This window comes from Haemorhous mexicanus, chromosome 7 (assembly GCF_027477595.1).
Source record: "Haemorhous mexicanus isolate bHaeMex1 chromosome 7, bHaeMex1.pri, whole genome shotgun sequence".
NCBI lineage: Eukaryota > Metazoa > Chordata > Aves > Passeriformes > Fringillidae > Haemorhous > Haemorhous mexicanus.
Genome location: NC_082347.1, coordinates 28,103,969 through 28,131,084, shown reverse-complemented (window position 1 = coordinate 28,131,084; position 27,116 = coordinate 28,103,969). Strand labels below are relative to the sequence as shown.

The following is a 27,116-nucleotide window of genomic DNA, read 5'->3' as shown; positions in this document are numbered from 1 at the left end:
CCAGGCCTGACCTGGGAAACCTGTGGAAATAAAGCATTATTTCTGAGGGCCTGAGGGAGAGGCAATGTGATGAAAGTAGAAGAGTTGCCATGAAATAAGGTATGAGTAAATAAGCTGGGAAAAGTTCTGTTACTCTGTGTGGTGAGAAGGATTGATAAGGAAGGGATGCCTCACTGGACAAAACATGTCATCAGCAATAATGATCTCCAACAATAACATAGACCTTCTTTCCCTGCATCCTTTTTTTGTTTCCTTTCCTGTTTCCTCCATTTTTTTGGTATTCTTTCAGGCTATGAAGACCTGTGGGTGTTCCTGTGGCCCCAGCTACTATTGTGTGCTGTTTTGTCTTTGTTGATTTTTGTTTGGTTTTTCAATAATCATTGCATATCTTAAGGCTGAATAACTGAAACTTTTATATAAGCAAATGAAAATTTATTTTAAACCCTATGATTTTGCCTAAAACACTAGTGATGAAACAAGGCATGAAAATCATTGAAAAAGAACATTTCAAATGGGACCAACAGAAACAGGTTAAGTATGTGCCAACTTATTATTATTTATAATAGAATATATTTTGGCTTGAAATAATTATTGGCCGTTCTGAGATAGAAGAAATAAGATTTTTTAGTTCCTTTAAAATAATTTTTACTTGAGAACCTCAACATACACATTGTATAGAATTTAAAGAATATGGCAGAGTTTAAATAATGGGTAGAAATTATAGATTCACATAGAACCTCTGGTCTTATTTTCAGCTCATCTGTAGTTTGCTCATCTGTATTTTACATGAAATCTTGGCAAAAAATTATTTTAAAATTTCTGACATTTACCTGCAGGAGTGTGCAAATTTATAAACTGTGCACTGAAAATACTGAAGGAGGTACTGCAGAGGGCTCACATTAACCCTCATTTCTGCAGAAGACAATTCTGCATGACTTCTCATTAGCACATGTGGTTGGTTTTTGACAAACTAAAATTTGTCAATGTTATTACCAAAGACCCAGTTTGTATAAAATGGGGCCTTCTGGGGAGGGATTCTCAGACCAGTCTTCCAGCAAGATTTAATTCCTCTGAGTTAAACTGCTTATAGGCAATTCTTGCCTGGTATCCTTAAACTACTTACTGGCAGTTTAAATTGACAGGATTTCTGTGCAATTAATGTTGCCTCTAACACTGACTGAATGAAGTGTTCAGATGCTTTCTATATTTGCTTCCCCCCTCCTATTCTGGAAAGGGCTTCCTCCTCTCTCTGATGCTGGAATGTATCTGGGCATTGCCATATTCCCAGGTAAATAGGAAGACCTGGAGATGGGAGGAGATCACCACAGTGTTGCCTTGTCCCCAGTGTTGCTCGTGTCTCCCATCAGGAGCTGAATAATTACTGCAGGTCCCTGGACTCAGTGTCTGGGTCAGTGTCCATGTTCTTTGTGGTATTGTTAATTAAGATTCTTTTTTAATGAAACTCTGAAGGAGAAGTAAGAAGGAAGAAAGATGGGGTTGCTCCTTGATTTTTTTTAAGTCACCTTGGGTTTCGAAGTGTTCTACTTCTCTGTTATGAAAACAGTACAATGAAATAAACATAGTAGGAAAGGTGATTCCTATTTTCTTGATCTACACTGAGTAATAAACTATCTTAGTTTTGGCTCAAAAGTACTGCTAGATTAATCTGTGTGCCATCTGCAGGTACTTATCTTTCCTTTACAGCTCAGGCTAAAATTCATTCCTCATTTCTTTGGATGTTTTAAGCCATGAAATCTCAAATTGAAATTCAATAACAAATCACTTGAGGTTTTCCAACTCAATCTTGATACAGTAATAGAAAAAGAATCAAAATTTCCTTAAAAAAAGCCCCACCCAAACGGGGCGTATGGATGTATATTTTAAGGTTCTCATATCTAACAAAACAACACATTTTCATTACACTGATACCTCTGATAATTTGGTATAAAAATTTCAATCTCCATATATTATTATGAAAGATTAATTCAGATGCACTTTTGAAAATTTTGGATAAATTTCCAGTGTTTCATGCTATTTTTGTACTATAATTCCAGAGTTTGAAATTTGACCTAGGAATGTTGAATACACAGTGCTGGAAATCTGTAACAGCCAAAGCAATGCAGTCTCAAAATGTGGAATAACTACTCCTTTCTCAGTAGAAAGTGTGTTTTACCCACTTTCTATGTGTCTGTTTTACTTTTTATTTGGTCTGTGTGTTTCATTTTAAAAAAATAAGGTTGAGGATACTTTCCCCTGACTTTTTAATTTTCTTTACAGTTTTCTCACAGGCTGGAATTAATCTCTGAACTATTTTACTTTTCTTTTTTTTTTCTTTCTTCCCCCAACAATTAGCTTTTTTGCAAGAGGCGTGGGGCACATGTCAAGAAATGTAAGCCATGATGAGCTGCCTTCTAGGCATGAATACAGAGAGAAGTCCCAGTAGGTGCAGAATTTAAGGAAGCCTCTGGCTCTTTGCAGCTACCAAAGGTTTCTGTGTTCCTCCTGTCTCTCCACAGTTATGGACAGACACAAGTTCTGCCATTGTAATCAGCATAATGCCAGATCTGTCACTGTACACCAAGGCCTTGTTGCCAGCAGGGAGGCATTTTCTGCTGGCATTGCAGAGCTGTGGACACTGAAACTCACTTTATTTGCTCTCAGCATTTATTTCTTCTGACCTTTCAGTCTTGTTTTAGCCCCATGCAACTGCTCCAAGTGACCCCTCCTTGGGGCTGGGGGGCACAGCCACTCTGTCTTCAGTCCCCAGGTTACAAGTGCCCAGCATCTGCTTCTGTGCCTGATGTGATCTCACCACATATGTCCGGGTTTGTGGCATAAAAAAGAAAACATATAGGAACAGTTGCATATGTTTAGAATGCTGAATTTTTATTTCTTAAAAACATTCCAAAGGAGAAGAATCCGGAAAGCGTAGATGATTTTTCTTTATTTGAAAAGGCATTTAAATCTGAGCTATCAATAACAAAATGCTGAAAGTAGGGACAGGTGCCAAACATCTTTGCACCTATATTCTGGTTGGTCAGTGCTATATTTAGAATGAAACTGCATTAATTAATCTTTTAAAATGTTATTTTCTATCATATACATTATACAAATGTATCAACAAATTTGTACTGCTAGTCTATTTTTTTTTATCTTGTTTCACCAAGCTTTTTTGTCATTTTTTTCTTACTTGGCATGCTGCTCCTTCAGTACAAATACCCTGAGTCTTACATTCTTGCTCTAGGACTATTACTGTGAAAATGAAATAACTTGTAAGATTCTGTGGGATTCTTTGAGCAAGCAAACGACCATAAAGCCTCTCTCTGTTTTGTTTCAGCTGCCATTATTAGTGCTTTGTTTTACGCTTTTTGACATGTTCCTAAATAACGAAATAACTGCCAAATTACCACAGCACATTTGATGGGAATGAGTCATCAGCCTTAAATTAAAAACCAAAGTGTGATGACCTTTCTGTTGTTCTGCATGTCATAATTGCCATAAAGTGATGGGTCTGAAACCTCCAATCAGTCATTTGCACCTTGAATGGACAGCAGTCATATTTTTGTCTAGTCCTTAGGGTCTATTGTTTTAGGGAATCCAGCCAGTAATGGCTTGGATTAAAAAGGGGAAATTAAAGGAAAATGCATCATCAGCATGCTAAGCAAACAAAAGACCTATAGCCTCTGTGTCTGGAAAGGCAGACCATTATTGGACAATTATTGTCCATATTACTGTGCATGTTTATGTTTATTATCTGATGTTTCTAACTGAAAAGAGTTTTGTCTTTATCTCTTGGAACTTAACTGAGATGTAACCATAACTTTTCTGATTCTGGAAATTAGGTTAAATATCTACTCTCGTAATTAAAAAAAAATTTAAATTAAGATAACAAATGAGCTGTGGAGTTCCATGGGAGCACCTTAGTTAATTTAGTTACTGATGATGGTACAAGGTAACTGATGTTACTTAATCTGCCTATTTAATGAGGTATGCTTGTTCAACAATGCATTTCCCAGCAATGGAGATGAAAATAAGTTTTTATTATACCTATGCCAGCAGAGTAGAGCAAGTTACTGCCTCCTGTACAGATGGGTACCTTTGAAATGTCTTCAATACACATTTTGGCAATATCAACCTAATTCTTGTTTCTTTATTGTCAATATTCAGGAGTACTGACATCTTGTATTCTGCCATCATGACAGCCCTGACTGTCACTGTCATGATGGCAGAATAGGTGCTAACTCTTGTCTGTCATCACTGGCTATGCCTCTTTCCTCCTCCAGTGACCATAATCTTTTCTTCAGAGATCTCAAGTGTGCATTCATTTCCTGGGCAATGGTGACATTTAGTTTAGCTGTAATATTTCACATGAGAAAGAAGTGGAAGATGTGACCTTATTATTTTTTTTTGTCTGCTGTTGTTGTTGTTTCATAGTAGTATGCAAAATGTGGAAAGTCAGTCATATTTCATTGGTGTTTGGCATCTGCTCAACAACTGATTGCTCTTCTCAGAGCTTTTTTGGAAAGTTTGCAGCACCATAATGACAGCTTTCTAAACACAGATGTCCTCTTGGTACAACCTATAATTTTTTATGAAAGATGTATCGATGTCAGGAATTTGAACAAAGTACTGGAATTAGTTGAATATTCTTGTTATGAATATGTATTCAAAATACCTACAGTACTTATATTGTAAGTTGGAGAAAGAATATGCAATGTCTGAAGGCAAAGATGTTGGTACAAAACACCAGAATACAGTTTAAGATAAAGTGATTCTTTTGTTAACAGACTGTCTAGACTTCAGTGAACCTTTCCCCACTATGTTCTGTACTGTGTAAGTGCACACACTGACCTTGAAGCATCAAGAATCTCAAGAATACATTCAGATAATCAGGGGTTTGACCACGGAAGATGTCTAGTAGCTGAGAGGCCTGGAGTAGTTACTAAATGTTCTTGTGATGTCCCATTAGTAGCCTGTTGCTCTTGTTTCACTTACGTCTCAGCTAAGCCATCAGGGAGTGAATGCTTCAAACACAAATTCCCCTCCTCAAGTCAGCAATTTTTCTTAAGGTTCTTCTTAAGAATGTAGAAGTCCCTTGAAAGCTTAATGTGTAAATTGATAAACTTCCAGGAGCTTGTGCTTCTTAGTAAAGGAATCCTTGATTGTTTTTACCTGTGGGCCTATTATTTGCAAATACCTACCAATAAGAAGACAGAGCTTAATGGTTGTAAGTAATTTATGTCAGTTCAGACTTGCAGGTGAAAAGGAAAGTCTCCTCTGTAACCATTTGAGATTGTTTTTTAATGATAACACAGTCCATTCCCTATTGCTCTTCTACCTATTTAGGTCAAGTTAAGATCAGACTACCCTGCAGGAAGTTTATCTAGCAGCTCTGATGATATTAGGGGAAACATAGTTCAATAAATATTTTCCCATTTTGATTTTGTGCAGCTCTGCAGCCGGGCTATAAGTGCTGCAGTTTTTATGACTATAGCTAACTTCATGCAGCTTCCCTCTATCTGTACTTGTACATGGCACTTGGTTTTGATTTATTTTCAGGTCTATACTCCCACACCACTAATGACACGTCGTTCAGATTCAGAATAGATACTTTCAAGTTAGAATACAGCATCAGAAATGATGGAAAATCATAACTGTTAGTTAGAAAATGCTTTCTTTTGGGACTTCAACTGGGTCACACTGTGGTCATTCAATATTATGATACTGGGGTTCTTTCCCTTCTCTCTTGCTTTAGGTTGATGATAAAATCACTTGTCTGCTATAAGTGCATGTGTGTGGTCCAGCCTGGGCTGCTCTTTGGCTTCTATTGGATCATGACCTTTTGCCAAACCTCAGCAGTAGCTTTTGGGGGAAAAAATGTAAACATACAACCAAATTTAAACTCTGGTTTCTTTATTTAGCTCTGTGCAAGTTAATTCTAATTGCTATAAGGCTTCAATATGACAAACTTTTTCCTAAATCAGAAAATGGGAGGAACTAATTTAATATTTTAATTATAGTAATTTAGTAAAAAATACAAGTGGCTGGGAAGAAAATGGGATCTCCTAATGCAGAAATACGAATTTTAGGTGTTTAGCAGTTGTAAAAATTTTATTTATTAACTTTATTCACATTAAAAGAAGTGTTAAAGGATCAAAAGGAATGAAACACCTATTTTTTTAGGCCAGAATTGTGTGGAAACATTATGCAATAATACTAATTGCTAAGAAAGTGCCAGAATTGTGGGCAGTGTAATTATCTACAATTTTCTTCGAACATCCTTACAAAAATGGGCTACCTATTTTAAGTGTAATTTCCAAAATAAGGAAGCCAGATGTCTTGTTTGTGACAGTGTAAGTGATGGACACTTTTCCATGTGGTGGTCTACCTTCTACTAACATTAAATGACCTTTTTTTTCCCTGTAGGTGATAGTTGAGGGTTATGCTGGTTTTTCCAGTGTGGTTACAAGTTGTGGGGAAACAGGGCAGAGTTTCCATAAATGAGAACATAGAAGATTTCAGTAAATGGAAGGCATTTTGTCTACTAGGTTATTTTGACTCTCATTAAAACTCACCTGTCAACAGTTTGCCACTTACCCTGACTATTTTATGTTTGTTCTGAGCTGTTACCACTGTTGGCTACAAGAACTGATCACTTTGCCTGATTGCAAATTTCAGAACATTTAGATGAGTTGGCAGTTAACACAGAATATATGTAATTGATATAAAGATTAATTATTAAAACTGGCAGTCTCCCCTGCCTAAAATGCATATATTTGCATATTTACTATCCCTCTTAAGCTGTTTACAAGTGTAAACACTTCACTGTAAACCTTGAGATTTGTTTTTGCTTTGTCTTATGAGTTATAAGAATATGGCTGTTCCATGATGAAAAGAGTATTCTTCCAGTCTTTTTATATAGATTTACTTCTGCAAGTTAAATAACTTCTTTGACCTGATGAGTTACATATTTAACATACTGTATGAGCAAAAAGAGTAGATACAAATATTTAGTATTGAATATTCCAATGTTAAAAAAAATCAGGCTTTGACTCACCCACAGAACAAAAACCCTAAATCATCCAAGGAATAAACACTTGTGTAGATTAATTTTTGCCAAACAATGACTCATCCTTGCAAGCTGACTGAGGAGAAAGGTGTGCAGAACTTTTGTTTAAACACTTTTATTTATGATAAAGTGTGGAAAACTCACAGTTAAAGAAATGGTCAGAACTTCTTGAGTGAATGAAGACAAATAAAGATAAATCTAGTAGCTGCTGCTGATACCAGGGAATTAAGATGAAAATGTTTGACCACAAAATATTTTTAAATAAACCCTAAATCTTCTTCCTTCAAAATATTTTTAAATAAACCCTAAATCTTCTTAAAGACTGTTAGTGTTCCAGGCTGAAAGGTGAACTTGACTCTTTAAAGAGTCCAATTCAGATCTTAGTTATGGACAAATCACTCCTTGACATTGTTGCTATAATAGGATGGGTATGAGACACAAGTTTTTGGAGCTGTATTCAAGAGATGTGCAAAAATTACTAGAAAAGTGCAGAAATACTTATTTATGATTTTGACTTAGAAAATAAAATATATCCTTCTGGGAAATAAACATTTGGGATGAAATCTTGCCTTATTCAGGCCAATCACAGGTAGTGAACTCAAGCTTTCAGCTAGAGTGCATTTTATCTGCAGTAAAATAAAAGTCATGAATAAGATTATTCCTATGTCTGTTGATCCATCCATGCTTTGGCAGAGTCAAGCAGTGTATGTGCTGTAGTTTCTGAAAGTGGCCAGCCTGAGAATCAGCACTGAAATTAGTGAGCACCAGTTGCTCCCTATGAATTGTAAATTGTCAGAAGATGAACACTGCCTACAAGAATTTACAGCATTTGTCTCCTAGGCCTGCTTATCTAGTTGCACTGAAGGCATTTCCTCAGGGTTCACCTCGCAAAAGTCTTTGAGACAGTTCAGCAGTGAATCTCTGTGGGGACTGAGCTGAGAGCAGTGTCATGGCCCCAAGCTCTGTGTCAAGAGCCGACAAGATTACTAATGCCAGTGAAATATTCTTTATCTGTAAAACAGCCAATGCTCTGGATTGTCAGCAAGTGCAAAATGAAGCACCAATCTGCCAAACAGGAGAACCTGCCTGTATTTCAGAACAGAAACCTGACCTGTCTGTTTGTCTCACATGCCAACTGCTTTGCCTACACCAGGTGGAAACAAGAAATTTATTAAGTGTAAAGTGCACAGTACAATGAATAAGCAAGCTAAAAGGCTGTTGCTTTGCTGACTAATTATTTCATTCACTCATTGATTAAAACATTTTTTCCTGGGGCAAGAATGGCTGGTAAGCTTGTTTTGAAAAGTATAAATAGGAAAAGTAGAATTAAAGCAAACAGATTTTTTTTAAACATCTAATCTTGAACATCTTACTTGGAAAAATATGTTTTTATTAACTGCGGATGATGTACTGTTTTTGATGCTACTAGTTAAATCCTTAGTTTTAAGCTAAGACAGATAAAGGTTAGAATTGCATTGCATTTCACACTCCACATGTATAACAGTGGTAAAGTAGGTAAAATGATAATTAACTGCTCCTCCTATTATGTCTCTCTAGAGATCTGAAGAATAATTTGATCAGCACAATTGAACCAGGGGCCTTCTATGGGCTTTCAGAACTGAAGCGCCTGTAAGTATTAATTCCATTTGAATTATTCTGAAAATTGTGTTTGTATCGACATTTCTATCCTTGGGCAACTCAAATATGCCACCAAGCAATAATCAAATAAGGGCACTGGCTGTAAAATAGAAAATCACACACTCTGCTTTTTACATTTACCTTGCCTTTTTTCCCTTCTTCCCCTTCTTTCTTCTTTTTACTTTTCTTTTTTACCTTTTCCATTTAAATCAACAGTTTAATCTCTGGTAAGTGTCTTAACAAATACACCTACAAAGGTAAAAAACATGCCTAATTAATGACTAAGCAGATGGTATATCACTGTAGACATTAATCAGAAATAACACTAGACGGTTTAGATGTGTGTGAGCAATGGTTTGTGCTATACTAACTTTTTTTTTTACTTTTATCATAAATCAGCCCTATCAAATACATTATTAGGAAAGAAGCTTTGTCCTACTGTAGAGTTTGTCTACCATTTTCCATACCATCAACCTTGACTTTGCTTGATATTTTTTACTTTTATAATGGTTTTCTAAGGAAACATGATCTTACACAGTATATTCCCTGTCCATCATTCTTGCAATTCTGTCTTGGAAAAGGTTCTCACAGTACTTTCAGAAGCACTGGCTGATTTTTAAACTATGTTTTAGAGGGTAAAAATATCTAAGTTAGTAGGATTCTACAGCTGGGCATTTTTCTTTTAATTAACAAGGACTACAAACCCTCCTTAGTTGTATTCAGCCTGAGGAAAAATGAGATGAACCCTTTTTTAATTATAATTTTCCAAGTGACAGCTTCCAAATATCCATGCACTGGCTAACTAGGCCATCAGCACATGCCAGGCGTTTTTCAAGCCATTGTGTATGCTGTCTTATGAGAAAACCTATGAGAAAACAGGGATTATTTTAGCAGGATGCGAAGATTGAGACGAGGAGAAGGATTGCAAATGAACAGAAGAATAATTTTACAAACCCTCTGCTGTTCTGCTGTGTGGTAGTCTCGAGCTGCTGTGTGCTGGGAGCACTGCAGAAGGTTTCTCTCTCTGATCATGCTGTAGCTCTGTTTTCTAATACCAGTTCTAGCATGTTTGGGGAGAGAACCAGTTGCATAATAATGATGAAGCCAGAGTAGCGTATATATTTTTAACACAAATAAATAAGAGCGTTAGGTTTGAAGTTTTCTTCCTGGCTCTGTGTGCAGGGGTAGCAGTAGAATGCAACAATAAAAATGAGCGCTAATCGTTGCTTTGGCCGCGCACTCTAATAACACAACCCTGACCTCTTGTGGGAAAACCAGGAAACCTGTGCAAGTCGTGGGCTGCACATCCACAGACTGCACAGGTGGAGCCTTTAGCTCAGCCAGGAGTAAGGAATACAGGGAAGGGAGCCCATCAGGCATTGGACAAGAGAGAAGAAAAGACTCTTCAGTGCAGTAGAGTTGGCAACGTTGAGTTTTGTCATGCCAAATCTCAAAAAATCCCTGATATGCTGATGTGAACAAGTAACTCTGGGAGCAATCTAGAGACAGAATTGTTTAATTGCTGGACTACCACATTTGATGCAAATCTGTGCAGTTCCATGGTAAACAAGAAAATATCTTCCCTCCTTCAGTGTGGAACTGTTGGGAAGGAGACAGTAGAGCAAAAGGAATAAATAGTGTAAGCTCCTGTTGAATACTGAATACAGTAATTACTTGAAGACTATACATTCACACCTTTTTATTTCCCTTGTAAAATATAAATGATGCTGAGAAAAGCAGAAGCTGATGTAACGTGGGCAACTGCAAGAGAAATGGCTTTGGCAAGTCAGACAGACAAGCCACAGTCTGTCAGAAAGTTTTCTGTGAATGATTTGGAGAACTGTTATTATTTGTATTTGAATGACAAACTGAATTGTTTCCAGGGTTTACTTAAAAAGGTGCACACAAAATTAATGGAAATTGAAAATTTATGAATCACTGAAATTGTGGCATTTGGTTACTCAGCACAGAAGAGTTCTTTTCTCTAACATCAACTTTGTGAGTCAGCATTAGTAAGTTAAATGTTTAAGTCCTGAAAAGGAACACCAGTTTTGTACATTATGGACTGAATTGTGCTTAATGTAACAGGTCTTTGTCTGGGGAAAAGTGCAGCAAGTTGCCTTTTCTTTTTTGCTAATTTTTTTTTTTTGGGAAAACATGTTTTATAATACAGAAATTTCAGTCACTGCTATATAACTTCTTATGAAAATAGCACCTATTGAAGTAAACTTTGAGAAAATAGTGTTTATTCTTTCATTTTGGTAAAAATAAGATTTTAGTGTGTGCCTCTCTTAAAGAAATATGCACCTATATTGATTAGTATAGACAAAATCTGCTTTTGCTACCCATTTTGTACCCCACATTGTGATGCAATTCTTCCATATGTGTTCAGACTTTGCCTAGACAAAAGAAAAGCATTACCCAACCAAGAATTCTGGATAGGTTTTTTTTTATATCTTCTAATAGAAAGATATGCAGATGCATCTTTATATGTATTTGTCTTAAACTTGCATTTTTAGAGTTCAAATGTAGCTTTTATTAGGAGAACTTAAAGAATAATGCTAACATGATATAAATGCCCTATATTGTATCCTCAGTATTATCTCAGCTGTTCTCTACTTAATATCCTTGACAAGCATTTAAGAAATATTTTCATTCTAATGTGAAATTTCATCATATACTTGCACAACAATATATTCTTTGTCTGATAGAAGACGACTTCATAGTGAACTCCAAAGAGATTGCCTTCATTTTCCAGCTAATTGAATGTGTTCCCATGAAAGCAGTAACTGGATTTGCCAAACTGCAACCTTTAGTCTTCCATTTGGTTGCTTTAGTGGTCTCGTGTATCAGTAGAAAAATATGGAATCTGCACAATGTAGTAAAGGGATCAGAAAACTACCTCTAATTCTAAAATAAAAAATACATTCAGATCAATTTTAACTTTTTTTTTGGCTGTGTGATCACTTAAAATCCTTACGTAATTGCAATTATTTTTTAGAAAATATACTTGGTGAGAAGGAAAATTTGGGTCAAGTTTGAAAACCAAATACATAAAAATCAAACTCTAATCTACCAAGGGGCATTATTCCTGGTTTCACCCCAATATGGTTGCTCATATCTGTTTTTGTCTCCTTCCTGCAAGCATCCTGTACACTATGTTGCAATTATGGCTTATACAGAAAACATTTCTTCACTTTCTGCAGGCAAAAGTTATGGAATGCAATGCCTTTTACTGTTTGTGCTCTCAGAAAGCCACAGTATTGCCCTTTTAAGAGCTTGCCAAGTGCTTATCAAAACTGACCTCACTAGCTCAAAAATTAATTGCCTTCTGGTTTCTGTGATTTCAGCAAGAAAGGTTGCTGTTAATGAGATGAAACATGGGTAAACAGTAAAAGAAAAATTCAGTTTTGGCAGAATATTCCATGGAACAAAATACATAGTATTCTTCCTAAGTTAAAAACTGCAGGTGCTAATAACTCAGATCAGGAAAATTCTGTATATTTGTAATATTGCTTTGCTTTTACTTACTACATATATATAAAACCCCATTTTAATGCAGTTAGAAGTCACAGTATGATTTGTGGAATATTGCTCAATAATTTTAATATAAAAGTTATTTAACCTGTTTAATTCAGTTGTGTTACATTATGGGAAAAGGTTTTCTTTCTCATTTGTCTCTGACTCCTTAAGTATTAAAAATAGAAATGCTTTGTGTGACTGTGCAGGTGTGTATATAAATAAGACAGACTCAAACTTTCATGGGATTTTGGTTTGTTTCAGGGATCTCTCAAATAACAGAATTGGTTGCCTAACACCAGAAATGTTTGTTGGACTTAATAATCTTCACAAATTGTGAGTATAACACCAGTTTTTTGTTAAACAGAGAAGTCTCAACTGTCACATTACTGACCTGAGTATAGTTGGCAAGAAAATTATATTATAAGAAAGTTGTATGTTTTGTACTAAAAGTTTTGTCCTGAGCCTTTGATTGTGATGAGTTCATATTTTAAATATTTTTTCTCTATTTCAATTGTAAAATCTATCAGAAATGCAAAGAATTAAATTTCATTTCCACATTAAAAAGAGACTAAACATAAAATTTCTGTTTGCATGTCTAAGAAACAATTAAAGTAAGTTGACTGTAAATTTCCTGGCTGGTAAAGAGAAAATTCATAGGAAGAATCCTGGTTTAAATGGACATTTGGCTGAGCCCAGGAGGGCCCTGTATCTTCATTCAGCTCTGTCTTCATTACTGAATGAGAAATAAATTCCTATACTGCATCCTATAGTATAGTCATTCCTATAGTATGTGACAAATCTCATACTCTCTTTTTGTCCTTTCCAGCCAGTTATGGCATTTCCTTGGACAAACAGGGAAATCTTTCTAGAGAGATAGGCCATGAGGTCAAGATAACTCCAGGTAAAAGCTGAAGTCTGGCACTCTTACAGGTCCCGTTAATGAGAGTAACTATGCCAGGTCTTCTCTGATGAAAACAAATGAGAACAGATGATGGGAAGAGCCTTGATAGCACTTAATGAACAGGTGCAACCTGCCCCTCTTTTTACTCATCTCAGATGATGTGCCAAATTAGACAAGCCCAGCTCAGCTGTTGAGGGTTTCTATCTCTGCTTTTGTTGTGCACAGTGAACATGACTGTGGCTATAAAGCCAGATTACCTTGGAAGGTAAGTTTAATTTAAAATGGAGAAGCCACGTTATTCAATGGAATGTGTTTCTAATCGCTAGGAACAGCCTCAACAGGAACTCTTCAAATCCATGCTCCCTCAGAAAGATATGAAATTTCCACTCACAAATCTACAAGACCCCATCTTAAAACTTAATGAGAAGTTTAGTAGGTCTCTTGGTGGCAAAGAACAGAAGTTCATTCCCAGAGAGTGCACAGCAGTTGGTCTGGGACAGTGTTTGGCTGTACCACCCCTTTTCTCTGAAGCCCAGGAAAGAATGTGGCAGTGTATCTCCACACCCTTCACGGATGCCAGAGATGCTGGGAGAAGGCACAATGTGCAGGCTGACTGCCCTGGTTACTGGGCTGAGCAAACCACACCATTGCAGTTTCTTTTTGGACAGATTTGCTATATACCTGCTGTTTATGGTAGCCCCAGTGTCTGTCCCAGCATTGGCAATTTTTTTCTGAGCTGTAAAGACCATAGAGACTCACCAGTTCCCTCTACACAGTCATTATTAACTTTGTATTTTCTTGCATCCACTCCTTTTGTGGGTCTAACTTTCATTTTGAAATGGCTGTGTTTCCAGATCTCGCTGTATCATTTTCCTTCTGAGGCACCAGTTTATAGCAGCAATTTGAATGAGACATTTCTTAAGTGTAGCTCCCACATGGCATTCTAGTGACTTTTTTCACTTTGAATAATGTTATTTAATGAATTACAAGTCCTTTCATGTTTAAGAAGGTTCATCTCTTCTTGTTCTCCTTATTTTGACCAAACGTTGGTTTTGTTATTGCCAGATTTCATAGTCACATTCTCTTAATGCTGTGAGGCAGAGTCATTGTTGAAAGCTCTAAATGCAGCCACTCAGAAGACCATTTTGGCAGAGCATCAGTAATGTCTTACTCCCCTCCTTTCCATCTTGTCCATTATCTTACTTTGTTTTACAGTAAATGCACTTAACACCAGGTCCTTCACGCTTTTGTGGATATGATGTCCATGCTTCAGTGAAAAAATTATGATTCTGGTAACTGGAGACCTCTTAGTCTGGCCTCTTTCTATTTTATAAGGGAGTTTTGAAAGAAAGAAAAATGGAAAAAAATGATGGCAAATCAGAAATTGGCAAAAAATCAATATGTGGCTATAGATAGTATATCATGTAATCACAAAAAGAGATCTTTAATCTTAAAAATCATAGTAATGTGATATATTTAAGCTGTATATAATACCTACTCTTTAATAATCTCTTAGTTATAATAGAGAAGTATTGTTGAAGCATCTTTTGCATCATGTCTTAGCATACTTTCCAAATTTTAAAGTCTTCCTCTCACTTTGCTAAGCTTTTCCTGTTATCTTCTCTCCAGTTCTTTGATCTTTTAAAAATTTGAATTATTTTTTTTCAAGATTTAAGATTTGGTTGTAAAATCCATTTAGTCTATCTTCTATTGGTTGTATAATCCATTTAGTCTATCTTCTGTTTTTCTTATTTGGGTTTAAAATTGGCTTTCTACCAGTGACCTAATAAATAGGTTCACCCTGCACTGTAGTGTGTGTGGCCTAGTGCTTTATTAATGACTTTATTTGTTTTATTAGTAGTAGTATTTCAAAAGTCTGACCTTTGGAAATCAGAGGCTTAGTAATGGTTTAGTCTACCTTATCCTTTCATCTGAAGTGAATCATTTCACGATTGCTCTGTCAAAAGCTAGAGCTGCCTTGCAGGGATTGTCCTCCTTACCACACCAAAGTCAAGAGTACCACCACTCTCGTTGGGTCACTGAGTGTTTTGTGAAGAAATACAGCCACAGTCCCAGTCAAGAGGAACTGTCCCCTGCCATCCCCACATCCCCTGCACATGTTCCTTGATCTCAGAAATCTCATATAATGTCCTAATGCTGATAGCAATTATTTGGACTGAGATCTCAATTTGCCTGTGGTGTAAGAAGTGGTCATTGCTAGTGCTCTGCAAACTGATGCTGCCTGTACTTCTCTAACACTGTAGGTTTGTTTGCCGTGGAAGTTTATAAAGAACCATACTTCTTAAACATGTTTAAAAGACAATAGGTCACCTTTCTGTTCCTGCTGATGCCTCTGAATTGTGTTTACTTGCCATTTGAGGGGTATGAGAAAGCTGTTCTCTGGAAAGGTTATGGAGAAGCATTTACTCAGTGCAGCATCAGTGTTTGTAACAAGGAAAAGATGACAAGTTCTTAAACATGGAACTGGTTTCACAGCCATTTACTGAAGGAGAAATATAATGGTGTATAGATATGTGTTGATTTATGTAGTTGTTGATTTGGTAATTAGAGCTCTCCTGTGTTATGTTAGCAGAGATGAAGTACAGAAGCATCTTTGCAGGCTGTTATCAAAACCAGTAGGGAGAGCCGTGAGTCCACTGGAAGGAGAAAGGACATAAATCTTTTCATGTGCCTTCTGTGAAGTACAAATATGGGATTTTCTTGTACTGTTTACAGGCACAAATGCCAGGTGAAACAAAATAACACCAGTGTTTCACTCAATCTTGTAAATCTAATTCAGTTTGGGAAAAAAAATGGAGTTAGAGCTGAAAAATCAGCTCTAGGCCCAAGCTAACACAGTGTGGTTTAGCCCAGTGATGTGATGCATACATCTAAACTGAGTTCAGGGAGGGCATGTTCAAATACTTCACTAAAAGGATGAGGGTTGCCTGGGCTTTTAGGGATAATGTAGACACCTTTCAGTGGGCTTTGTGGTTTTGTGCAGTCTTGTTTAGAACAGGACAACCTACAGAATTCTTGATTAAAGAAAAAATGAATTAGTAGTACCATCTGGTATTGTTTTTAAACAGACAGACACACAGAAACCACAAGAAATGGTCAACCTTTGATGATGTAGAGAAGACTTTTACTCCACTGCAATCAGGAGGTCTAGGTCAGGAAACAGAAATTGAAATCAAGATTATTAATGAAGCCTTAAATTTCATACAGGCCCTGCAGCCAGTGACTTCTGATGATGTTCCTTGAGATTGATCTAATTTTTACACCTTCTTGGATTTGATGATTTTTACTCTGTAAAATGATTTCAAAATGCTTTGACGTCATAGGACAAATGCAGCTGGCAGTGCCTCAGTACGAGGGTAGATTTATTACATCTTCTAAGATATTAGTTTACCTCTTTTGGCTAATATATTACCCTTTGGCTGTGTTTCTGCTGTAATGAGGTGCATGTATTCTAACTAGGAGTGACATAATGGAATGCAACAAATCTTCCAAATCTCCTTTGGACCCAATGTTTCAGTGCTTTGTTCCAGAATTAAGTATGCAAATATATTTCAGCTAGGTAATGGAGCTGCTATCTACATTAATTCTGTTTATATTTAATCTAAGTATTAAGAGCTGTGGAATACTGGGATGATGCCACTGTGCTGATATACCAGACTTCATTTATTTAGTCCCTCATAAATAATCTTTTCAGGTTTCAAAATGTTGCAGCCTGAAATCTGTTTCAACAAGTAGCTACTGCAGGTTCTTCCCTTTGGAAGTTGAAATCCAAATTTTATCATTGCTTCAAATTGTTTGATTAAACTATATCTGGTTAACTCTTCACCCTGTCTCTGAATCATCAGCAGCAGTTAGCTTTGTGATAATATTATACTGCAAAATCTTGTGTGACTTGATGTCATTGTACCAACTAATCACTTTGTATGGTGCCATTTCAGCAAATAAGGAAATACAGAATGTAACCTGCCCTCTCTGTATTTCTCTTGTCATTTTTTACACCTCCTATCCCACTTTGGGGTTTTTTTGCACAGATCAATCTGTTAGCATTGCATTCGACTTTTGCTTTTTAATGCTGCTCTTCAGAGGGAAGCATTCTTCACATTCATATACTTCTGCTCCTGTCTGTATTCTGCCTCAAATGGTACTTTGACACATGTAACTCTTTTTGACTGTTTTGTGGCATTTGTCATTTATATTGAAAATTTTGGCAGAAGTGCTTTATTAATTTCTGCAAAAGCACAAGTATTGGTATATGAAAAACCAAGTTCAGGGCTTTCTAAGTAAGACTGAAATGTTTTATCTCTGATAAAACTGAAAGCACATCTTTTTATTAATGGAGTGAGTTAATGGCATAGTAAGTGCTATGAGCTTTGGAGTGCATTAATTTGTTATGTTTGAAATACTTGCAAACAAGATGTTGCAGACATTTTTAGAATAAATACCCTTCTAAATCAAGCTAGAGTGGGGTTTTAGGATATCTGAAATGGAGAAATTTTACAACAGTATATATTTGACAATATTTTAATATATAATGTAAATTATGTGCACTAAAAAATAAGTGTTTACAGAATGCTCCATTAGCTCAGAAATACATGAGTTATTTGGGTCATTTCAGAAGATTTCTGAAATTTTTGTTAAAGAAAAATCTATTTCCACTGGTGAATATCCAAATATTGTAATTATGTTTCTTGGACATAGAAATGTGTTGCATTTTGATTTACATAGCCCTGTGAACATGATCCTAGTCTGCGAAGTATCAGTAGTAGTATGGAAACTTCAAAGCAGGTCATTTCCAGAAGAATATGAAAAGTTGAATAGCTGGATTTCTGCTGATGTCACTGTCAGGAACTCAATTACTCCAGCACTTGGTAAAAAGGAATCCTATAGGAATTCTACCATCTCCTGTAAATGGAACACAAGAATTTTTAGGTTAGTGCAGTGTAGGTCAGTTCTGGCTTGATGTCTTGGTGAATTTGGTAAGACCTTAAAGCTCATGGATTCAGTCCACACCAAAGAGCACCTCTGGTGCTCAGGTACATCTGCTGAACCCTGCTATGTACACTGTGCATGTGACTTGCAGCTTGTCCCCAGTTCCTAAAATATTGACCAGACATAAAACTTTCCTTCAGTCCAAAAGGAATTACCAAACTTCAGTCTTTGTGCTCTGTTTGCTTTGCCATACGAAGCCTGGCAAGCTGTTCAAGGGAGAGCCTGGCATTTGCATCAGATTGGAAAACTTCTGGACTGCAGGGGGCAAGGCAAAGGACAAGACTGGGCAGACTGCTTTCCCCATCCATCATTTCAGGACTTACTGACTGTCCTCTGTCAGTCAGTTTATACTCATGGAATTGCTTTCATATTGCTGGAACCACTTCTGATTTACTTCAGTGTAAATGTCAGGGTTATCAGTTTCTGCTGCAGCTGCTGCAGCATATGCCTTGTCAGGCCTCACATCCAAAAAACACATAGGTAGGTCCATCTAATTTTAAGTAAAGAGGTTAAATGTGTCTGTGAAATGCTCAATATTTTTAGTTTCCTGTAGACAAATCCAAAATATTAAAGGTAGAGAAATATCTATCTACAAGCAAACATTCATTTTCACCTTCAGACATATGCACACTTAAAGAGGTACTTGAAAGTTCTTCCAAGAGCTTTGTACCACAACTGCATAAAGGTGCACTGTTAAATAAATCTTAAAAATTAGTTCAGTTATATGAGCACATCTCATCATCACTCAATAATTTCATTTTCTGTTGCTGAGCCAGTTTATTTTTATACTCTATTACCAGAATTCGTTTAAAGCTACCAAGAAATTTTAAAGTGTTCAGTTGTATACAAAACTGAAATTAGTTATTGCTTCAAGAGTGTCTTAAGCTACTTTATAAATTAGCAGCATTTTCTCTTCTTACTTGAATCCATTGAGCCACAGATTTCTGGACAGGTTTCAGCAGGATTCTCAAGTTTCATCTTTCTTACTTTGGTTCTTTACCTGGTTCAGATGCCTTGCAGCTTGACAGATCTCGCACTGCAAGCACATTGCTCCTGATCTGAATGTCACTCTTCAGTTTAGCTTACATTCTTTACTTTGTAGACAAAAGAGAAGTAAAATTAAGAATTATAACAACATCCTTTTAAAAGAAAAAGTAATAAAACCTTTTTTTTTTGCCAATCTTCTATTTTTTTTTTTCATATACCTGCAACGTATCTCCAGTGAAGAGCTCTGAAATTTTCCTGATAACTGAATTTTTGTAACCAACTTTGAATTCAAACACATGGTGTTCAGGCACTGGACAGAAAGGAAGATATATCAGTATTTCATAAATAGGTAGTTCGTATGCTCTGAAATTTTAATCTTGGATATGCACTAATTTTTATGTTTATGGGTATGGAAAAAGATATTATCACTTGACAATTAAGCATTTAATTTTTGTACCACTAAGGCAGTGGCAGAGCAATACTGTTAAACTATGTAAAAGTGAATTGCTTCTGCTTGCAAGTGTTCAGCCTGAGCCATTCAGCCATCAAGACAAGAAAGAGTAGAGCAGTAATTAGAATGGAAATGACCTAATTTAAGGATGGGAAAAATTTGTGTGTCTAAAGTCCTTTGTAATAAAACTATTTGTGTAGTCACTTTGAAAACTCATGACTGTTTAAAGGAATTGCTTGAATTCTTTGGAACATTACTAAATTAAGGCACTGTTTTTGTTTCTGTAACTTGAAGTGGCATTCTGTCTATACGATAAAAATACAATATAGGTCTCACTGACTAATTATTTTATTAATATTTTCACTCAAATTCTAGAATATTCTTTTCTCAAATTCTATTCTTTTAAATATGTTGAAATATTCCTCTATATGAAACCAAGTTAATTGTATGTATTTCTTCTATTAAAATAAAACAAGTAAGAGTGTGTGAATTGATTTAAATATTACTGTCACCTACCAAAACCAAAAAGCAATGTACCAAATTTAAGTATGTTTCTACTATTGTCAAGAAAGCAACTTTTTAATTAGCATTGGGAGAATGATATTCTGTAACAATTTTCTTTTCTTCTTGTGTTTGTTATAACCAACAATAAATTGCTTTCTTTTTTCCCCAGGAATTTGTCAGGGAATATTTTTTCAAGTCTCATGAATGGACTTTTTTCTGAGCTGCTAGCTCTGAAAGCCCTGTGAGTATCATTCCTTTGTTTGTAATCTGAAGTACTTCAGAAGCACATTAGAATAAACATAGCAGTGTTGAATATGAATTCAAGCAGGATTGTTTCCAGAGATGCATTCTAAAAATAAAATCTGCAGTATTTTGTTATCCATGTCTGGCTCACTGTTGATGAGCTGCCATCTTTACCTGTTGCAGAAAAATGGATAGCACTGATAATTCAACCCCATTCCTGACCAGCCCAGTCTGGTTCTCCTGACTAGAATCCCTTTTTTTTTTTTCTTTTTACTTTAAAATCTTATACTTTTCCATGGTTTTATGCATTAAATTTTATTAGGCCTCTAATTGCACAAAACCAGTAATGTTAAATATTTTTCCTGGAATTATGCTAAAATTTCCCAGTTATTGATATTAATTGTACTTGCCTAAGATTTCAAAGAATATACTGAATGTTTCTACTTAGAGGGGGTTTTAGTAAATTTAGGTATGTTATGGTATGATTTCTGCAGTAACCAAGACTCAAAATTATTTCAGTTGTCAATGATGTTGTCCTGGAACCAAACCCAGAATTTTTGCATAATATTATGAAAGTAATAAACAGTGGGACAGTGTGCATTGGTTGTCTCAGAATATCTTTGAATTCATGCATCCATAGTTATGCATTAATCTAAAATTCTCTTTGGAATTAGATAATCTGAATCTAGCAGAAGAAAATATGTTCATGGAAACTGCATGTTTACCAGCTGTGGTCATTCTTTGCCTTTGTAGACATTTCAACACAGATTCACTGATTTGTGACTGTAACCTGAAATGGGTCTTGCAATGGGCCAGAAACGCTTCAGTCCGAATAGCCGAGGAAACAGTTTGTGCTTACCCCAGTGCTTTACATGGGCTGTCACTTTACAGCCTGAAGGAAAACCAGCTCATCTGTGGTGAGTTGTACTCTCATTTAGCATTATAAATTGAAGTGGAATCCAGAGAAAATATCAAAACCCCAGAAACTATACGGAAAAAAAAAATAAATCTGACAGGTGTGTGACACAGAAGACAGACCTGAGAATGAAAGAGAACAGAAAAAATTAGAAATTTCTTATTTAATATCTCAAAACCACCACTGTTCTGCAATGTATTCAGTAATATGCAATTATGAGATAAAACATTCAGCTATGATGCTAGTTTTACATTGTATTCTTCATGAAACTGAGGATTCCTACATGAGTTTATATAATATTTCTTTAAAGTTATGTGTCTGAAAGAGTGCTATTGATGTCAAATTTAATTCTTGTATTTTTTATTTTCATCAACCTCTTTCAGACTCGGTATGTTTTATCGTCACTTCCTGGGGATGAATAGAATTCTTACAGTGAGCTTCAGTTAGGTGAATTCTGTATTTGAAGATGTAGAAGTGAAATGTTTTTTGTATATTTTCCACCATAACAAACATGATAGATGTGGTGTGAGGGAGAAAGCAAAAAGGTAAAGGAAACTCATTTCACACTGGGCATTGTCTAGCAATGAGCAGATTAAGCCAGAGATTCTTAAAAGTATCACACTGCAGAGAAAAGATCACTGCCTGACATGAGGCAAGTGGGTTCCAGAATCAAAAGTCTAATTTCACATGGCTGATGAATTTCAGAATCTTTGAATCTTTGACATGCTTGAATGACAGAAAATTGCTGAGACTGTGACTTTGCTAATGTCTTTTGCAAACAAAAGGAGAGTCACATGTTTCTCCTAATAACCACAAGAAGAGTGATGTGCATTGTAACAAACATATTAACAGCAGGAGGGAGATCAGAAGTTGCCTGGAATGATATAGAGAATCGGTTTTAACAGCAAATACAGATGTTTATAGCATGGAAGAAATGTTCAAGGATGTGAATACTACCTACCGATGGTGCATCAGGTGAATTGTTAAGGAAACACAGGCAGGTGTCTGGAGGCAAATATGGAATGAGCTCTTGTGAGTGCAAGGCAGAGACATTTCCAGGAGTCTGTGTTACCAAACATTTGAAATTCTGCAATACTATTCAAATATTAAGCTCCCATTTTATAGAGAGCCAGCATGGGCATCTTCATAGAGATCCATTTCCCAGCAGGAAAAGTACTTCTTCTAAAAGTGCTGGAATGATCAGAAGAGTGATTAAGGACTGTTAACTGGTATTTCCAGGTAACAAGCGAATATAGATCTCTGAATTCTACAGAGGAAATGAAAGCACTTTCTCAGAATTTCATAATTTAATTCCTAATAGGACTCCTTATCAAACCTTTGATACAGAATTCATAATGCCCATCTAGTTCTCACTCCTATTTACAATTCCTATTTGCACAGAACACTTGACAAGGGCTGTAATGACTGCCAGTAGCTTGACTTTGCTTCCAATATCCACAGAGTTTTACAGTGGTTATAATTGCTGAGCCTTCCACCAGCTCTGTAATATCTGCCAGGCATTTCATGGTGCTCAGAGTATCTGCTGGGTAGCTCACAGTGCCCAGAACATTTAGCAATTTCATTTTCAGTAAGTTAATTTGAGCTTAGGCGTAATAGAAGGCTGTCTGGCACCAAAATAATAATAGCTATTGAGGATGATTTATAAATAATACATGTTGAAATATGCACAGAGCTGATCAAATTAAACATATCTTAAAGAAAATATTGAATGACTTAAAAATTAAAAACTCCTTCATGTGAACATCATCTGTACTGTCAGGTATTTATAGACACTGGTCTTCCTTCTACATGCTAAAAGATGTCATGAGATATCACAGTCACAAGATGGGCAAAATAAGAAGAATGAAAGGGGAAAAATTAAAATAGGAGAGAAATGGGCAAAGAGTTTTGCAGGGGAGTTAGGGAATGAACCAAAAAGTCAAAATATGTGGACTCTGAATAGCTACAGGGAGCAGTTTCAGCTTTTTAGATTTAATTTATATGTTGAGGTGAGAAAAAAATAATCTTTTGGATTTCTTCCTGGCAAATCTTTCTCACACATCTAGTTACTCATGATAGCCAAAGTAGTAAGTTGTCTGTTGGAAACAGTTTAAAACCTGCTTTAGGAGTTTTAGGAGCTATGTAACTGCGCAGTTTTAGAATTCCCCAGGGTTCTGCTTGAATATTTCACTAACAGCTTTTAAGAGCTACTTAAATCTTCTTAAACAAAACTCCCCAGCTGTCAGAAATGTTTGGTTATAAAACAGTTCTTCACAATGTTGGAAATAAGGCTGAAAAGCTAGTTGGAGGATAAAGTGTGGTTTTGCCCTTGTCTTCTGCCTTAATGATGAGGGACTGTGGTGAATTCATAATGGTATGGACAGAGTATCTTTCTGAAAAGGGTTAGGAAATTGGCTTCATGCAGTGCCTTGTTACTCTTTCTCCATGACTCCAAATACAAGTTACTCAATTTCCAGGAGGAAAATTGTATTTTCCTGAAAACGAGTGCTATAAATTTCTACTTTTCCTAAATACGAGTGCTGAGGTCTGACAGGAGTCTGAGATTTTCTCTGGCTCACATCAGCAGCAGAGATGGATTCTCTAAGCCAAATTCTTCACTCAGGAAAGACCTGTGTGTGTCTTTGTCCTAAGGGGATTATGAAAGGTTGCTCTTAAAGCTGGGTTCTGATTATTTATACTGATAAATGAGATATGAGTATTTAGTTTCTCCGTTTCAAAACTGTGTTGATGTTTCTGAACGGCATGAATAAGTAAAAATCCAGTTGTTCTGCAAATTACAATTGACATATAACTGTGATGGAGTGCTTTTCTGCTAAAGAACATTGACTCATCAAAACAGATGTTTGCAAAAGTGCTGACTTTCTTTTTACCTGCAATTAGATCTTACTTAAAAGTTAGAAAGTAGTTGACATAATATCAATAATATTTAAATAAACGTTTTGACTAAAATGCTGAAAATGTTTACTAAATATTACCAAAAAATATTGCAAAGGTCAAAGTACAGAAATAATTTTATGGTGCCTTAAGACATTTATTTATGTATGTATTTATTTATTTATTTATTTATTCCACAAAGAAAATTATCTCATTCTTCTGGGACAGAGTGCTGTTCCTCATACAGATCTCCTACAAATTAAAACCTTGGGTTTTGAATATATATATGCTCTACTGATGTTTATAAATAAGTAATTGAGAACATATTATTCCCTTTTGTTAATTAAAAAAGAAACTGCTTGAAAAGAAAATATAAAAGGATATTGAGAAATCTGTTTTTTTGCTTAGAGTTTATTGCATTAATACATAATAAATTGCATTTTTCTTCTTCATTGTTATGGATTTTTTCATGCAGTTAGTAAATAAGTTTTGTTCTTTTTTGGTGTCAGTTGCTTTTCAGGTTTCTGTGGTCTACTGTTCTAATCTTGGTTGTGATATGGTTGCATGGACCTATAAAGCAGACAGGTTCAAAGAACTAGAGGTAGTATCTTGGTTCTCAGGAAATCTAAATGCACAGAAGAGTCTACATTGGTTTCAAGTGATTTTACTCTACTCAGCCAGATGGTTTGCTGTGCATGCATTCACATCAGTGCATCACAGCACTTTCAGGCAAGCTCGTTCTGCTGCAGGACACCTTTCCTGTAGCTGCCCTTACCTTTCTGAGCCGTGCTGTGAGGCAGTCTGCCAGAAAGCCCCATAAAGCAATCTTGCCCCATGAAACAATCTTAAACACTGCTGGGTGGCTCTCTGGCCACCTGAGCAGACCTTGCTCTGGCTCTTTGCATCTGACTCCCCATATGAGACGCTGGCTAAAGGTAATCTCCAAAAACTGTGTTTGCCCTTTTTCTCTATGTTGATGTAAAGCTATGCACAGGTCTTTTCCTTGGAAGAAACAAATCGATTGCTTCTCTCTTCATTATGCTTCTGCATTGAATGTTTCTCTTTCCCACTTCCTTATTATCTGTGTTGAATTGAATGGGAGAAAATCTCTTTCCGTGTTGAGCTGCTTCAACACAGGACTGTAGGACAAGAGTTACAAGAAGTTCTAAGATACAGGGTTATTCATTCACCTATAGTCTGCACATCTCTGAAAAACCCATGCTGTTGCAATAATTACAACTAGGAAAGGGAGACAATTAAAAAAGCTAGTATTAATACATCTCCTTATACCATCCTCAGCAAAGAAACTCCAAAGATAAAGGAAACACTTATAAGCACAAATGTTAGATACATTCGTTGAGGACACGGTCTCAGGAGAAAATATGGTAGAAATGGAACTTGGAAAGCACAGACCAACAGCAAATTACGAGACATATATCTCAGATGAGTAATTTTCCCTTCTTGTATTGACATGGGTGAGATAGCATCTGGTTTTAGGTACCATCTCATCTACCATAAATACTTCCTGAGTCACAGGAGCCATTTTTCAGAGGTGGAGTACCCAGAGGCTGGATTTGAATTGTTGCTCTGTGTGCTTCACATTCATGAAAATTAACTGTAGGGCGTTTCACAGAGGGGTTATTCCAGTCAATTATTTTGAAAGAATGTGTTGTGCCAGAATGTGTGTTCTGTCCACGGGTGGTGCACCTGTTGGCTGTGATCCATAGAACTGTGAGTATTTACATCAAACTTACAGTGAGAAATTCTTTTTGTTGGTTCATAATTCACTAAGAGCTTTCATAGTCCGTTTGGACTTTCACCAGGGATGGCAAGGAGTGAGCACTCAAAATGGAACTGGGGTTTTGTCTATGTAGGATCTGTGTGGTGAGGCTGCTGCCATGCCCTAGGGGGCTGTCTGCTGAGAAAAGTGTTAACACTGCAGTAGAATAAAAATCCATCCTAATAGAAATAGAGATGAGACTGAATCTCTGAATTCTGTAAACTACCTTAGTCTAAAGTGTTAACTCATGAATGAAATTAGCAAGTTCTGACTCACAAAATATTATTGAAATGTGGGGTTGGGGAATGATAGACTCCCTACTTAGGATGGACACTTCAAAGGGAGGAGTAAAAGTCAAAGAAGTAAATCCTTTTCTGACCTCTGTATTCTGCAATAAAATTCTTTAAATGTTTCATAGAAAATGTGAATAATTTATTGGAAGGGAGGAGATAAACTTGTTAGGGAATTGTTTGTACTTAACCAGCACCTTGTCTTCTGTAGTTTGCTTCACTTCACAGAGAATCAGAGTATCTGTTCCCCCAAAGGAGCAGAGTCAGGCTAAAATGTAGGTGCTTTTTGCTCTGATGCTCCATACCTGCTCACATTAAAACTTGTGCTAAGCAAAAAAAGAAAAAAACACAATTATGTGCTTTATGCATTCATTCTACTTGTGTTGTTAGAGATTTCTTGCCTGTTTTAAGATTCGATTTTACTTTCTTCATTAGCTATCTACTGTCACCTTTTCTAATCTGCATTTCTCATGCTGAAATATCAGGAGAACCTTAGGATATCTTTCTCTCAGGCCACATGCCGCTCCCTAGTCTATTTTTATAAGCAATTTTAAATTTTTTTGCAAACTTACCTAAAATACAAAAAAAAAAAATTTGAAACATTCAAGACATTTTAAATCAATTGGAGTAATACCATTGGGGAAAAAATAGGACATTTTCTTTTCTACACTTCCTCTATAAAATACTTTTATTTTTTTGAAGCAGCTTTCTTTTGCCCTGACATAGATTCTTAAAATAGTGTGGCATTAAATGCTTTCTCAGCAATGATGGAATAGTGTTGTTTTAGATGCTGTATTTGTTGAAATGTCTTTATAATTTTACCTGATGCAATTGCACATTGTTTCCCCATCATTCCTAGGAGAGTAAGTTAGTATCCACTGTCCAATAATAAGAATTTTGAAAGAAATAT

The 27,116-nt window shown here is 36.1% G+C and overlaps 1 protein-coding gene across 1 annotated transcript in view; it reads left to right on the top strand.

The window, feature by feature from the left end:
- The window catches only part of LOC132329967 (adhesion G protein-coupled receptor A3-like), a 255,248-nt gene that overhangs the window by 87,365 nt on the left and 140,767 nt on the right, over positions 1-27,116 (top strand). Inside the window, exons 3-6 of the mRNA XM_059851706.1 lie at positions 8,627-8,698; positions 12,491-12,562; positions 20,252-20,323; positions 21,079-21,242. Coding sequence (XP_059707689.1) covers positions 8,627-8,698; positions 12,491-12,562; positions 20,252-20,323; positions 21,079-21,242 — 380 coding nt within the window. The remainder of the gene's footprint in view (positions 1-8,626; positions 8,699-12,490; positions 12,563-20,251; positions 20,324-21,078; positions 21,243-27,116) is intronic.